This window comes from Grus americana, chromosome 2 (genome assembly GCF_028858705.1).
Source record: "Grus americana isolate bGruAme1 chromosome 2, bGruAme1.mat, whole genome shotgun sequence".
NCBI lineage: Eukaryota > Metazoa > Chordata > Aves > Gruiformes > Gruidae > Grus > Grus americana.
In genome coordinates, this window is record NC_072853.1 from 9726808 (window position 1) to 9742191 (window position 15384).

Genomic DNA, 15384 nt, shown 5'->3' on the forward strand with positions numbered 1-15384 from the left:
AATGCAAGCAATTCTTACAGTACAAAATGATAAATTGATACTGATGATTAGAAAGCAGAACTGAGGTATGTATGGGAATATATAAAATAATCTCACACATCATGTTTGCTGAAAGAACATTAAACGCCAATCTTTTGATATTCAAAACCCTTGCACAGATGATGTGATAACTCAGAAGAACAGAAATACAGTGAGATGAATAGGGTGTAACTGGTTATACTTGGGAAGTTTATATTCACTAGATTTCTGTATCTCTCTGGATCTAATCTATTCACCATTGCAAATTCAAGCTAAGTAAGTCTAAAGACCTTGTGACCGTTGACACAAAATATAAACTTTTTTAATATCACATTAATACAAAATTTTTGACTTTCACTAAGCAGTTTGCCAGATTGATCTGTCAGATTTCATTAAAAATGAGAATTTGAGTGTTTCTAGCTACTAAATGTAGACACACTTATAACCATGGAGATTTTCTGCCAAAGGCAAGGAGAATTAAGGTCAGTCCAAACCCATACCAGGAGACCGACCAGATTCCAACTATTTTCATGACATTTAAATCCCTCAATCTTTGAATGTACTCAGCCTTATGATACAAGAAGCACTATTCTCTCAGATTTGCAAAGAAAAGATAGCATGTTGACTGACTGATATTGCAGTTGAAGCAAGCCTTCAAGTGGGGAACTGAACCTGGATCTTCAGTGTTAGCACTGTAACAAACGGCCTTATCTTTATTTCCAGAGCTGTGAAATTGTTAAAAACTGTTAGGAAAACCTGTTTTCTAATCAAGTATACACAAACTAAGTCAGGTTTTACCATCAGATAAAGTACAATGGAATCACTATCTCAAACTTCCGTTCTACCAGTTCTATTCGTTCATAGAGTGAAGTTGATTAGACAGAGCACTCCCTTTTCGTTTAGGAAAAGCAGCTTGGAAATTGCAAAATATTAAACCTTTACAGCAGCTATTTATAAAAAGATAAATTTATTTGGCAATTCTTCCTCAAGATGGAACACAAAAATGGTAACCACGAAGACTCTCTATTCATAGAAGAGAATATATTCTGAATAACTGGTCATTATCTACTGATTTCAGTGCACAAATGCAGCATGTGGCATGTAGAAATGCACAAAACCTCAAGTGGTTCCTTAGGATCATACTGAGTAAGAAAAGAAATTAAGTTGGAAATAACACTTTGAATACATTAAGCTTTGGATGTGCCACAGAAAATGCAGGTATGACACCTTCTCAGATCCCAAACCAAGTACTAACTCTAGTCTAGGGCATCAGGAATTATTTGTGGAAAACTTCCCTGATGATTCAAAAGACTGAAGTAACTGCACACGCTGATAAAATTTTGAGACAAGCCCATAAAAGGAACTTAAAAGCAGTAAGAAAGTAACTGCAATATAGTTCCAAATAGTCTGTCCAGACTGCTTAGTACCTAAACAGTCACTCTAGCAGCAGGTATTTTGGAGAAAGGAAAATATTAAATGTAGGAAAGGATGAAAATTTCTTAATAAAACACTCAACTTTGCAAGAGTTAAACTATCGGATTGGTATAATAGGTACACATGGAAAGGAAGATAATAGAACAGTTCTTTGCATTTAATGCTTTTGAGTGAAAAACAAGGGGCTACAAAAGTTTTCTGCCCTCAATACCTACCTACCCTATCTTCTTTTTGCATTTCTGTTCTTACTTAACAGTAGTAACTTGAAAATGGTTTTCGGTAGCTTGAAAGTCTTTCCATGCCTGAATGAAATACTTCGTCTTTGTGGGAAGAACTAGGCCATCTAAGAGAAGATATTCCCATAACAGGTGAGTACCTTAAAAATCTACAATAAGGAGCAAGCAGCTCTCTTCATCACCAGGAAAAGAGTGTTTGAAAGCGGTACCACCGAGTCTAGAGCTTCCTGCAAAGATTTCTCCTGAGAACATGCTTACTTTGTAGATGCTAACAGAGGTGAAAGAAACAGATTTAAGTTATCTCAATGCTTGTAGCTTTTTTCACATTGTATTTTTTAAGGAAGCAACTGTGGCAATGCAGAGAAATGAAAAATGCTGGACTTGATAATTAATACATCAGCTATCATTTGTACTGTGTGCATTTGTGCATAATGTGCATACTGTGTGCACATCTGCCATTCACTACTAAACGAGCTGTTAAAGATATTCCTCACAGAATATCAAAACAAGTCTTGGACCAAAATGGCAAGAAAGTAGAAATCTTAACTTTATGTATTAATCTGGGTACAGTATTCCTTTCTGCTACTTGTATTTTACTTGGCTTATCTCTTCACTGACTGCAACAGTCATCTATGGGACATTACAGTTTCATGTTCAGAACAAAGGCCAGCTGAGGCAACAACCCATCCAAATAATTATATTGCACTTCTAAAATCAGTAAAATGGGACAAACATTCTTCCATAATGAACTTCAAGTCAACAGATAGGCAGCAAAGAGGTGAGATTAAAAGAGGGGCAATTTTTGGAAGAAAAATCAGTAACTGTTAGTAGAATCCTTTGGGTTGAAAAGGTGAAAAGAATTTAATGCAACACAATTAGAGGATGAAATTAAAAACGTCTCTTAAGATAAGACCTTCCATGAGTTTTCAACTTACGCGAAAACTGGTCTGACTGCATTATTCATATTTCCATAGGTTGCTCGTCCTAGTAGTTCCCTGAAACAATTCTCAGCCAGCAGAGCAGGATTTTCCTCTTTCTCTCCTCCTGTAGGAGAGGATGGAGGGCCTATTCTGCTGAAATAAAAGTACATTGATTTTACTATTGATTAATGTTCATCTTCCTTACTGTACACACTCTTGGTTCTACAATATTCATGAGTCACACTCTTGATCTAGGCAAGAACTGTATTTCAAATATGCATCAAACCAGAATTCTGAATAAAATATTTTATTCTCTTAGAGCAGGACTACAGAACATCAGCTGTTCAACTCAGTACTGACCATTTTATCAGTAAATATTTGTATAACAAAACCAAGGGCTGTTAATACTGATTTGACTTGTTAACCACTGCATTTTGAGAAACTACTGCCCATTACTAAAAAGGGATGAGGGCCATAAAAACACGCAAAAAATTAGGCAAAATCTTAGCTGTTTTGTTCAGATCAATGATCTCATTCACCTGCCCACTACTGAATCCACACTGTGTGGGTGAGTGTTAAATAGAACTCCAATACTTCTGCAGAAACAGATGGCTTGCGAGTTGAAAAAAATTCTGACTGAACTAATCAGAACATTATCACCCACATAGTTACCTCTGACTAGATAGCGTACAACTTGGTCACCTTCTAACTGACTGTCCTCCAACACTGCTATGGAGAGGAGTGTGTGGGGTGTCAGTGCCCAGGCACTGTCAGGGGCTGCAGGGCGGCCTGTGTGGGGAGAGGCCGGGGCTGCCCCGTGCCGCACACAGCCGGTTCCAGCCGGTCCCAGCCGGCTCCAACGGCCCCAGCGCAGGACACAGCTGAGCCCCTCAGCCAAGCTGGGGGCCCCGGGGGGAAAACAGGTTTCAGCAAGGGCCAAAGGCAGCACAGGCAGAGGAGGAGGAAGCCAAGGAGGGAGCAGCAGCAGAGGGACCCCAAGGCCGGAGGAGGAGGAGGAGGAGGGCAGGAGGTGCTGCAGGCCCGGAGCAGGGATCCCCTGCAGCCCTGGAGAGACCCCGCTGGAGCAGAGACCCAGCCTGCAGCCCGGGGAGGGCCCCACGCCGCAGCAGGGGGGTATTTCCTGCAGGAGCTGCGGCCGTGGAGAGCCCAGGCGGGAGCAGGTTGTCCCTGAAGGACTGCAGCCCAGGGAAGGGCCCACACTGGAGCAGGGGGACGTGTGAGGAGGGAGGAGTAGCCGAGAGGGGCTGGGATGGACCGACCGCAACCCCCATCCCCACCCCTGCGCCCCTCGCGGGGAGAGAAGTCGGGATGAGGGGTGAAGCTGGGAATGGGGGAAAGAGGGTGGAAGAATGGTGGGTTTTTAATGGTTGTCTTTGTTTCTCACTGTTAGAATCTATTTTAATTGGCAATAAATGTTGTTAATTTCCCCAAGTCAAGTCTGTTTAGCCTGTGACAGTAACTGGTAAGTGATCTTTTCTTCATCTCAACCCATGAGCAGCTTCATCATATCTTCTTCCCCGTGCTGTTGAGGGTGGGGGGAGTGAAAGAACGGCTTGGTGGGAGTTTGGCTTTTAGCCAGAGCTAACCCACCACAAGGAAAGAAAAGATAAGCATAATATGTATTATAACATCTTCATCAGTAAGTACAAAGCTGTAATTTTTAACTTTTTAAAATACAATACTTTGTCAAGATGGTTTTTGCCACGTAGTTTTCTTCACCTCTATGATACCATTGGGCAACTGGACTCCCATATTTATCGCATAGTACGTTGCTAACAACTTGGAGGGGAGAGAAAAGCAACCAGACACCTGTCGCATTTGGAAACGTATTTTTAAGGTGTACATATTGATGTTAATTTCCCCATACTATATTTATAACAGTGGCCCTTGTTGAAGGAGGTTTCCTCTTTCCCCGAAAGCATTATTCCGAAAAAGAAACACAGCAACTGATTTCTTCAGTCAGAAGATAATGAAAAAATACAGACTGTGAAACTTTGCATCAGATAAATACACCATGAAGAGTGTTAAAATGCATAAGTTTTGCTGAGAAATTTGTCCTTTAGCAAGAAGATTATGGTAATTTCAATCTTAGAAATATACTACTGATAGTAAAGAACAATCAAAAATGATGACACAATGGGAGGGTGAGGAAAAAAGCAAATTTATTACTATTACAGCTACTATTTCTTCAGGTGCCAAAATACCCCAATGAATGACTTAATTCCTTCTTAATTTAAAATAATTTTTATTTTAGATTAAAATCAGCATTTAAATATCAACTTCATTTCATATGGAAATTTAAACTTCGGACTTAATAAATCTTGCAGTGCAAAGCAAGGCTTTAATGTTTTATACTAAAGACAGCAGCAGTGACTGGACTTTTGTAAAGTTCAAGTACTGTCATTTGCAATTATTTCTTTTCTCTTGGTGAGTGGGAATTAGGCTATTTAAAATCAACATGGTACAAAAAAGGAGTAAGAATACAGAATTAAAGACTGAATCCTGACACAAAAGAAGCAAAATTACAGAAACCTCACACTATTTTGGACAAACTAAAACCTACTGAGGCCTGAATTCTGCCAATGAGGAAGGGAATAGCCTGTCCTCACTTTGGAATAACTAAAATCGACACACGCACTGTAAACGGGGAAAGGTAGAGCCTTTCCAGAAAAGTCTCCAATTTCCGACTTCTCATTTTTGATGCAGGCCTTAGTAATGTTTTCTGGTTCATTTTGTGGGTTGTGGATTTTGTTTCTCTTTTTTCTGTTTCCCCAAAGTCACCTCCTTTTCAGTACAGAGACCTGAATTACTACAGCAAATTAAAGGCATTTGAAATGTATTTCTTAATTAAAAGTGCTTCATACATCATACCATTAAGCTGTTACTAATATTTCATTTAACTTGAGCAGTTGAGAGATGGGAGACTGAGGAAAAAATAAAACAGTTCCCCTTAAGGTGGGAGAACTCAGTATTACTGATTGAGAAGTACTGTACCTACAGGGACAAGTATTTTTTTTTTTTTCCCACAAAACACGTTATAGAAGCTTAAGTGAGGATTCATCCACGTACATTAACATTATGCATTTATGCATTAGGATATTTATTTTAGACTGCAGAAATCAGTATACTAACACGTTAAACACTTTCGGTTCTGCAGTACAAGCTTCTGTGTTAAATGTTTAAAAGTGTTCACTAAGAGCATCAGCTTTAGTTAATGTTCACTCTTCAGCATTATAAAACCACAGCTTTAGAGCATCATAAAAGTTGAATGCTGAAATGCCACTAATCAAATGAACACATAACATCATAGTTGTAGTATCTTCTGACAGCAAAAGATCTTCTAGTGTTTCAAGACTACTGCAGTCTAAAAGTTGCAATATAAAAATCCTGTTGCCTCTGGTAACAGCAGTGTTTCAAAAGTTACCATAACATTGCTAGCTTAGATTTTAATTAAAAAAAAAAAAAAAAAAAAAAAAAAAAGCCCCAGGCACCCTGTTAGATAAGTAAGGAGAAATAGTTTTACAAGTGGATAGCGATTAGAATTTTAAAAGCCATGACAATTTGTATATAAGCCACCATGAACATCATTACACTGCAGCTTTATCTAACTACTGTGCCCCTCTATCTCCCTATTTGTTTTTCCTAGACTCTGATCTTAGAATCTGATCCTAGACTGATTTTTTTTCTGCCTAGACTCTGATCTAGAGAGTGCAGGGAAGGTACAAACCACAGTGCAGGACTGTCATTCCCATTGCTGTTTTGACACAGATTCCCTAGAACGCAGCAGCATTGCAAAGGCAGGTGTGGGGGGGTGGTAGGAAAGACAGCAGGCTGCAGAACGTGCACACAGAGCTAGTCTATCTGGAAGAATTCTAGTTAAAGTGCAGTAAAAATAAGTTATCTTTTACGTATTTGTATATACAATCCTACAGAAGGTGACTTCTCAGCATTGCATGGAGTCTTAATTTATAACTCGTTAAAGGAGTAAATTGCAATCCAGTCTTCATAGTCTAAAACATTAGTCAGACTGATCAGAATGTTCAAAATTATCTCCCATTTTCTGTAGGAATCACATTTTTGTTTTGAACTTAACAGCACCTACCCTCTACATATTTCTCACTAAGTGTTTCTTAGCATTATCAGATGAAAGATAATGAATATAAAACTATTGTTTTAACTTTTATTTTTAAAGGTAAGCTTTGTACAGCCTCTCAAGTTTCTAAATTCAAATGATCAGAGGGCTGGAGCACCCCTCCTATGAGGACAGGCTGAGAGAGTTGGGGTTGTTCAGCCTGGAGAAGGGAAGGTTCTGGGGAGATCTAATTTGAGCCTTCCAGTACCTGAAGGGGTACAGTAAAGATGGGGAGTGTAGTGACAGGACAAGGGGTAATGGGGTTAAGCTACAAGAGGATAGATTTAGATTAGATAGAAGAAAGAAATTCTTTACTGTTAGAGTGGTGAGGTACTGGAACAGGTTGCCCAGAGAGGTTGTGGAGGCCCCATCCCTGGAAGTGTTCCAGGCCAGGTTGGATGAGGCTTTGGTCAACCTGGTCTAGTGGAGGGTGTCCCTGCCCATGGCAGGGGGGCTGGAACTAGATGATCTTTGAGGTCCCTTCCAACCCAAACCATTCTATAATTCTATGATAACTCACACTCATTTGGTTTCACTGACTTGTTTTTTAAACAAAGATCAGAAAAACCTCTGACAAATCCACTGCAACACTTTAAAAAAAAATTACTATTATGCCTCTGCATCCAGACTTTCTCTACTACCACAAGTTCAGAAGAATGAAACATGAAATGCACTTTGCAATGAAATGGGCTAGAACTACTCCCTTTAACTGGTCTCCCAGCTTTCTTGTGGGTAATTGCTATCAGAAAAGGTGGCAACAAGGAACTGGAAGGAGGGACATTTTGAAGTACAGCAGTTTCCATAGCAAACATCTAATCACAGGCTTAAACTGGCTCAGAGCAACTCAGCATCTCATGCCTGAGGCTCTTTAATACCACAAAACCCAGGATTGGCCAATGTAATGGGACGTGGGAAGTAAGACTTAACCACTACTTTTGAGCAGAGCAGCTACAGAAATGTTTGACTATGATTCACTAACCCCGAGAAAGAAATACTTTCTAATCTACCTGTAAAACAGATTTTATATGAACATTACAGATAGTTTAGAAGGGATTTTAAGTCAAGTCTTCAACAAATGCTAGAGTCCTGCCTTAAATAAGGCTGGCACTTTTAGCTCTGCAGTTATCATGAAGATATATGGTACAAACTAAGTGAAAACACCATTTTGATATCCAATTTCATACATCCCTTCCCCATTTTAGAGATGCATATAAATTGACATACATGACTGACTCTTCTGAATTTTCTTCAGGAAAACTTGAAGGAGGGAGGGCAAGTCTTTCAAGCAATGCCTTATACTATACTGAAGTATGCATGGCAATTATTTTGTAATACAGAATTGCAGTGAAGTACAACTCAGAAAAAACCCAATCTGATTTCTGAATATGTTACACTTGCAAATTTGTCTAATCACATAACTACAATGTGCCTTCAGATATACAGACAAATAATGACATCCACAAACACAAGTACCTTTTTAAAATGTTGTTTAAATATTAATTTCTTAGCTCCAAAAAGTGTCTCATCTGACATGTACTCAGAAGAATCTTAAAATTAAGCCATTAAGGTTCCACAAGTAAAAATTACACTGATCTTTAAAGGTAAGCTTTACCTATGTGTGCTTCAGCTTTAACCAAAAATGGTTATTTTCTATGGACTTAAGTTCGGAGTATTTTCTGGAATTTCTGCTCTTTCCTCAAATAATGCTTTGATTCCATCTGCCAGAACAATATGCTTCTTACTCCTACTCTTCAAGATGCCTCTGTTTGTACTCCACAAATATGAAGTCACATATAAAACAAGATGAGAAATTCTCTGTAGCATCATTTAAGGCCAGCAGATCAACAATTTACAAATATTGTTTTCAGCTTTTCTGTCATAATGTACATCATACAAGGCCACTACTTGCCACTTGAAAAATCATTAGTCTTTTTTTCTGTTGAATGTGCATTACAGAAAAAGTTTCAAGCAGCCAGTTCAGAAATTTAATTAACAGTTGTTTTTTGACAGATTTGTTTTTCTACCACCACTACTGCATTGCTCAACAAACGATAAAAATTAGTCCTGCGGTACATATAAACTGATCTGCTTTAAGTGATCGATCCAAATCCTATTTCAGTCAGTTTTTCCATCAATAGTTTAATTTTGCTATATAAAGGAAAGTATACGCTTGAGGGCACTGTGAAGAGTAACAAAGGAAAGGGCCCACCTGCATCTAGAAGCCCTATAAGAATGAGTAAAGGCTAACTAGGCTCTCCATGTTGAAACAGCAGTTTCAGAAACCTTTGTCTCTTACTGAGATCACTCTTCAGATGTAAAATACAAGTGGATATTTCTGTATATACTGTGTGGGCCCTCGGTTATATGCAGTAAATAGATAAAGCATGGACAGACAATTACTGATTTTAGTCATTTAATCTGAAAATTTGCTTTATAGAAGAGACAGGTACTGACAGTTAGAAATAAGAGAAGAAAAATAAGGCTGAGGAATGGAGGAAAAAATACTCAAAAAACCCTCTAAAAAAAAACAAAACCAAAAAACCCCACAAACAAACAAAAGAAGAGAAACCTTACAGATTTAGCAAGCTGAGTGTCATGTGAAAGTATGAAAAGTGTGTTGTTATAGGAAGGCTGTTAAACCTACTTACCAAGCAAATTTTGAAGCAGCTAGGGTTAGACATGAAATAAACATTTAAGCTTGTTTGCACAGCTGAAGTTGGTTTTATGGAAATTTCCCAGTCCTAGTAATAAACACGTTTTACAACTACATAGTGCTTAGCGCAAATACAGACATGGACCAAAAAAGTGACTTTTCAATTTTAAGGTGACTGGCATATCCTCAACATCAGTTATCACAGAGATCTTTTTTAAGGCATACCTGGCAGAAAATATGCCTAGGAGCCACTGAAAGCAAAAAAAGAGAAAGGTGTCTATACATAAAGACATTTTAAATCCTCACTTTAAGTACAATTGCAGATGGGACAGACAGTTATTACTAATGGCTAAATAAGAATTAAAATCTCAATTTATAACAAATACAACTAGTAAAATCATTTGAGTCACCTACAAACCTGTACTTACTAATCTCTCTATCTGACATTACAAAACAAAGAGTTTAGAGTTTTTAAGAAGTCTGAAAATGGATATACAATTTCTGGAGCAATTTTTAGTCTGATAGAATCTAGAACAAATGAAATGCAGGCAGTTAAAAAGACTTTAAGAAAAGAAATATTAAGAGCAGTTAAGCAGAGCTGTGCTATCAGTTTTGAGAAGCCTCAGCTAGTAACAGTGAGCAGTTATTTCCAATAAAAAGAAAATAAAAAGTTATCTATCATAAAAAACTAAGACCAAAGATTGCCTAAAAACACGCTAGTGACCAGGAACAAAAATACCTGTCAATGTCTTCTATTTTCTGCATATTAAACAGCAATGATGGTACGATCTTGTCCATGTGCTGAGGTTCCCATATAGTCGCTCGAAGTTCATCATTAACTGTTTTTCGAACCACTCCCTGAATGCCCCTGATTCCAGCAATTCTGATCCTAAGGAAGGAAAAAAGGAATTACTGAAAAGCACCTCCCAGTACAGCTGTTTACCTGTTAGACAGTAGTAATTATGTAGTGTGGAATTCCATTAGGTTCTCACAAGCAGTAATTTGGAAGTTTGGCCAATTCATTGAGGTTGCCCATATTGCCTTTAAAGGCCTTTAAAGCTCATAAGGAAGCTGACAAAATAAACAATGGAACAGAAGATGATCTGTAAGGGTAATGCTGACGTTGACTGGTGAATACTGAAATTCTGTATACCACCTCCACCAGAAGTCACATGGGTAAAAACCCACTGACTCTACACAATTTACTAACCATCAGTTGAAACTGTGTAATCTCAACCAACTCCAGTGCTGAAGAAAAATGTTGTGAAGTTACCACAGCACAGCTGAAGCAATGTCTGGCATAGTCATGTGATCATGTCCTTAAAAGTTGTAATTAAGGCTGAGGATTAATCATAACAAACCTTTAACGATTTGTGCAAGATTCACAAGATGGAAAGCAGAGGATAATGCTGTTAACTCAAACCTGATGCACAAAAGGAACCATCGCTTTTATTCCTAAAACCATTTGAACGAAATTAACTGAGAACTGATCAACAACAATAAAAAGAAAAAAATAAGTTCTAAAAAGGACTTAGTCTAGCTGTTGTTTTTGTTTAACAAAATAATGAAAATAGCCAAGTTTGCAGGAGAATCTGTGCAATGAAATGAATGGCAAAATGTTATTTTTTGAAGTGGTACTAGCAAATTAGCCATTATAATAAGTGGTAGGAATAGAATTTTACTTACTGAAAACAAGGAGAAGAAAGGGCAGTACAGCCATCAAGTGAAATAAGCACAAGCTTCGCTAAAATTTGAAATTATTTTTATTAAAATCCATCCCTCATTTTTTAAATCTTAATTTCAGTATGGACAACATATAACTAGCCTTTGTTCAGTCAAATTCACTGAATTAAAACATGCTAGATGAACTACAGAGCTAACCAAACTCTATACTTAATATTTTTGTTTCGATTTCAATTTGTAAATACTTAAATCTGTAGCCTCCTGTTTTTCAGCTATTTCTGAACAAAGCCATGCACATTCAACATGGATCCAATACCATTCTAGACCTTTCAAGACAGTTTTAATAGGGTTACATACAAAACAAGGAAGAAGAGAGATGCACAAAGAGCTAGAAAAGCACTTGCTATTGTTGTACTACAACTACAGTGCAGTATCCAATATCAAGTTTTCAATATTAAGGATCTAAGATTGACATTTAAGACACAGAGGTTCCAAAATTCCATCACTGAAACATTTTTTGCTTTTAAATTATTAGTTCTTAAGGTAATCAAGCTTTGCTGATACTGTGGCTTTAAATACATAAAATACCAGCACTAACCTCCCCTGCTGAAAGGGAAATCTCACTTACCAGGTGAGATTCAGTTTCAGGCTCAGAAGCCTACACGACCCGACTACATGAATGGGAGCCTGGACATCATCTGTACAAGCCAGCCAGTTCAGTGGAACCTCAAGCCATGCAGGTGAACAGCCACTCCAGATGTCTGGTTTAGGATGAGCTGAATCACTCTCTAGTCGTCATCAACAGTATCCACTACTTGTGATATCTGCATTTAGAACTGTAATCTGCAGCCATAGCTCATCTGTTTTGTTGAATTACCTCAATACCTACAGCAAATCTGGTACGCCAACTCCAAGAATGATTGCTTTTCATGAAGATCTCTTTCAAAAGAGATACATTCAAACTGGCTAGGATGATGTGGAAAAAGTCATATTGTTATACATTCGATTAACCTGAGTAAAAAATTGATTCACACGGGGGGAAAAAGGCCACGCTTTTGTGTATTGGAGTGCCACTAGCACTAATTTCATGTTTGTACTGTTGCACAAGAAGTTGAAAAAATGAGGGTCAAAGTACTGAGGAAGGTTCCACATCAAATTTCACCACATACAGGAAAGGATTCATTCCTCCTTAGAAGGCTCAGATAGGTATTGAAGCAGAGATTACATTCAAGTCAAAGTCATGTACAGTGTTGTCACTAGGATGAAATTCCTCTCTAAGCATAGATCAACACTGCAAACTGAAGCACAGATAACAGTGCAGGCTGACAATTTGAAGAGCAAAGGACTAGCACAGTTCTTCCACTCCTACAACAATCACAGCTTTGGGGTATCCTTATGAGTGGTAGATTATACCTGATAGATAAATCAGGGATGTACTAGTCTCTTAATTCCATGTTCTAGTTCTTTACTAATATTACCTCTCATTTGCAAGGGGCAAATGAACGTGAAAGTAGTACTAAAAATCATGAGCTGAGCTTCATATCCTAACCTCTTATGAAATGTATTACAGTAAGTAGTTTAACATTTCTGGTTTAGTTTCACTAAAATGGCAAAATCTCAAAAAACTCATTAAAACACTTATGAATACTATTTGCAAGCAGCAGCTTCAGGCAAATATACTGCACCTGCCAGGAACCTAAGTTATGAGGTAGTTGCATGACACGCTGGCCTCACTAGTGACACCTGCTTAAGAAGTTTCCATCTCCTTTCCCCTTCGGTCCCTGAGTAGCATTTACCAACCCTTTAGTTCCTCCCCAAACAATACCCGGGGTCATCCTGTAAAACCATTCACTGGAATCATCTTCCTAAAGAGAAAGGGGTGGGGGCAGAGGGAAGAGTACAGAAGAAGCAGACAGATTTAATCCTAACCCTTTTAGAGACAAGGTTTACAGTAGAACCCTAGAAGATGGCATTAAATTCCAAAAAATGAGGAGGAATGAACCAGAAGACTAAAGGAGGAATGAATTTTCTGGTTTTTTGGGTTTTGTTTGGTTGGCTTTTTACCCAACAGTACACAGTATTCATTCTTTTTGAAAATACAGTTCACAGATTGTTGAAACTGCAAACTTTAAGAAAAATCCTTATGCATTGCAGCTAACAGAACAAACAGTATACCCAAAAGGTTGAATAAATGTTCAGCACATGGATTTTTCATAGTTGGCCAAACAATTTAATGCAGGGAAATAGAAAAGATGAGTACAACAGAGATACAAATCGTATAATCTGAAAAGCTTTTTCTAAAAGGGCCTTTTTCTACCATGCTCAGGAGTTAAATACTGATTACCAATTCATATAAAGAACACATCGCTAGGGGGAGCTGAAGTAAAAAACATTGTGGTGCTTATGTAATAACGTAAAAATTTGTAATACTAATTCATGAAGGCATTTCACTTTCACACACAGTATCATACTGCAGACATCTAAGAAAACTCAATTTTAATGAGTAATTCTCAAATAGCAGACTCAAAATAATGCTTTTGCATTTCATGTAAGTAGCCCCATTAATTTCTCAAATGAGTTATGCAACTCACACACATTTACAGTAATGCCTTTCTGGAGACAATCCATGCAATTTGGCAAGCATTATTCAGGTAAAATTCTGCTTAAATATTCTAGGAGTTCTCGCCATTAAGATTTGTGCTATTTGGTGCTATTTAAAAAGTCAGACTTTCATTTTCTTCCTATGGAATGAACTGTTCCACTAAATATCATGACAAAAGCTGTATTACAGACTTTATTAACATGGTAAGACAGTTTTCTGTTATACATACAGAATAGCACTTACTCGGTTTGTATTTCTGGATCGTGGTCACATGAATGACACATGGCACTGAATCGAGACACAAAGAAGTCATAGCGTCTGTGATAGGAAGGTGTGTCTTCCTCAATGTTGGCAAATTTGACAAACTGGAAAATACATTAAAAAAGCTCTTGATATCAATTTCCCAAAAGAAAACAATGAATACTAATCTTCATTTAAGAAGAAACATAAAACACTGCATTAGGAAAAGAATCCAGATTTGACAATACTTAAATGTTTAACTTCAGAGAAGAAAAAGTTAAATTGGAGAGTTTTGTTTTTAAAGACTTTCCACTAGAACTTCATTTAGATCATTATGAAAGGGTGCAGCTGCATGAAATACAACATACCATGCAATATGGAAACATCTAACAATTGAATAGTGAGTGTCATCAACTCATAGCATCATAGAATCATTTAGTTTGGAAAAGACCCTTAAGAACATCGAATCCAACTGTAAACCTAACACTGCCAAGGCCACCACTAAACCATGTCCCTAAGCACCACATCTACGCATCTTTTAAATACCTCCAGGGATAGTGACTCAACCACTTCCCTAGGCAGCCAGTTCCAATGATTGACAAACCTTTCAGTGAAGAATTTTTTCCTAATATTCAGGTTAAACCTCCCCTGGCACAACTTGAGGCCATTTCCCCTTGTCTTCGTTACTTGGGAGAAGAGATCATCCCTCACCTGGCTACAACCTCTCTTCAGGTAGCTGTAGAGAGCAGTCCGAGAAATCAAATGGTACAGTGTCACTGGCAAGTTAACTAGCAACATTCTGACTTATCAAAATTCAAGGGAAAGAAACTCGGAGGAATTCTGTCAATTCTGTCTATCTTTACAAAATGGAAAAAGGAAGAGTCAAGGAACTATAACGCAGTCAATTTTAATTCCACTCACAGAAAGACACTCTGGAAAAAAATAATTCCAATTTGCAAACATCTACAAAGTAACGAAGGGGTAAGTAACAATCAACATGGATTTGTCAAGAACAAATCACATCAACACAGTCTAAATTATTCCTATGACAAGGAAATAGATTTTGTGAATCCAGATGAAGCAGCATCTGTCATATCTTAACTGCAGTGATGCCACTGACAAAAAAATACACAAAATTCTCAAAAGGAAGCTAGAAAAACACTGTCAAAAGAACACTCCCTGCAAGATAGATGCAAAAGGGTTTGGAAATACATAGAAACACTTGTAAACTACAATAATGTATTGAGTGAACTTCTGAAGGGGCCTGTCTGGACTACAGTAGTATTCGATTTTCACTAGAGACTTAAATTACAGAGTGGGCTTGTCAAATTTGCAAAGAACACTAAGCTGGCCAGAGCTGCAAGCACAGTTGATGCCTGGTTCTTGACAAACTGGAAATAGGACCTGAAAATCCAAGGAAGCAATTTAGGAATGACAAATGCAAA

The 15384-nt window shown here is 37.8% G+C and overlaps 1 protein-coding gene across 11 annotated transcripts in view; it reads right to left on the reverse strand.

The window, feature by feature from the left end:
• The window catches only part of EFR3A (EFR3 homolog A), a 91300-nt gene that overhangs the window by 40298 nt on the left and 35618 nt on the right, over positions 1 to 15384 (reverse strand). For 9 of the 11 annotated variants that reach the window (XM_054814957.1, XM_054814953.1, XM_054814949.1 and 6 more), the window contains 3 exons: positions 13943 to 14064; positions 10154 to 10303; positions 2624 to 2761 (listed from right to left, as the gene is read on the reverse strand). In XM_054814957.1, the coding sequence (XP_054670932.1) occupies positions 2624 to 2761; positions 10154 to 10303; positions 13943 to 14064 (410 nt within the window). The remainder of the gene's footprint in view (positions 1 to 2623; positions 2762 to 10153; positions 10304 to 13942; positions 14065 to 15384) is intronic. The other 2 variants (XM_054814956.1, XM_054814960.1) reach the window with 2 other exon arrangements.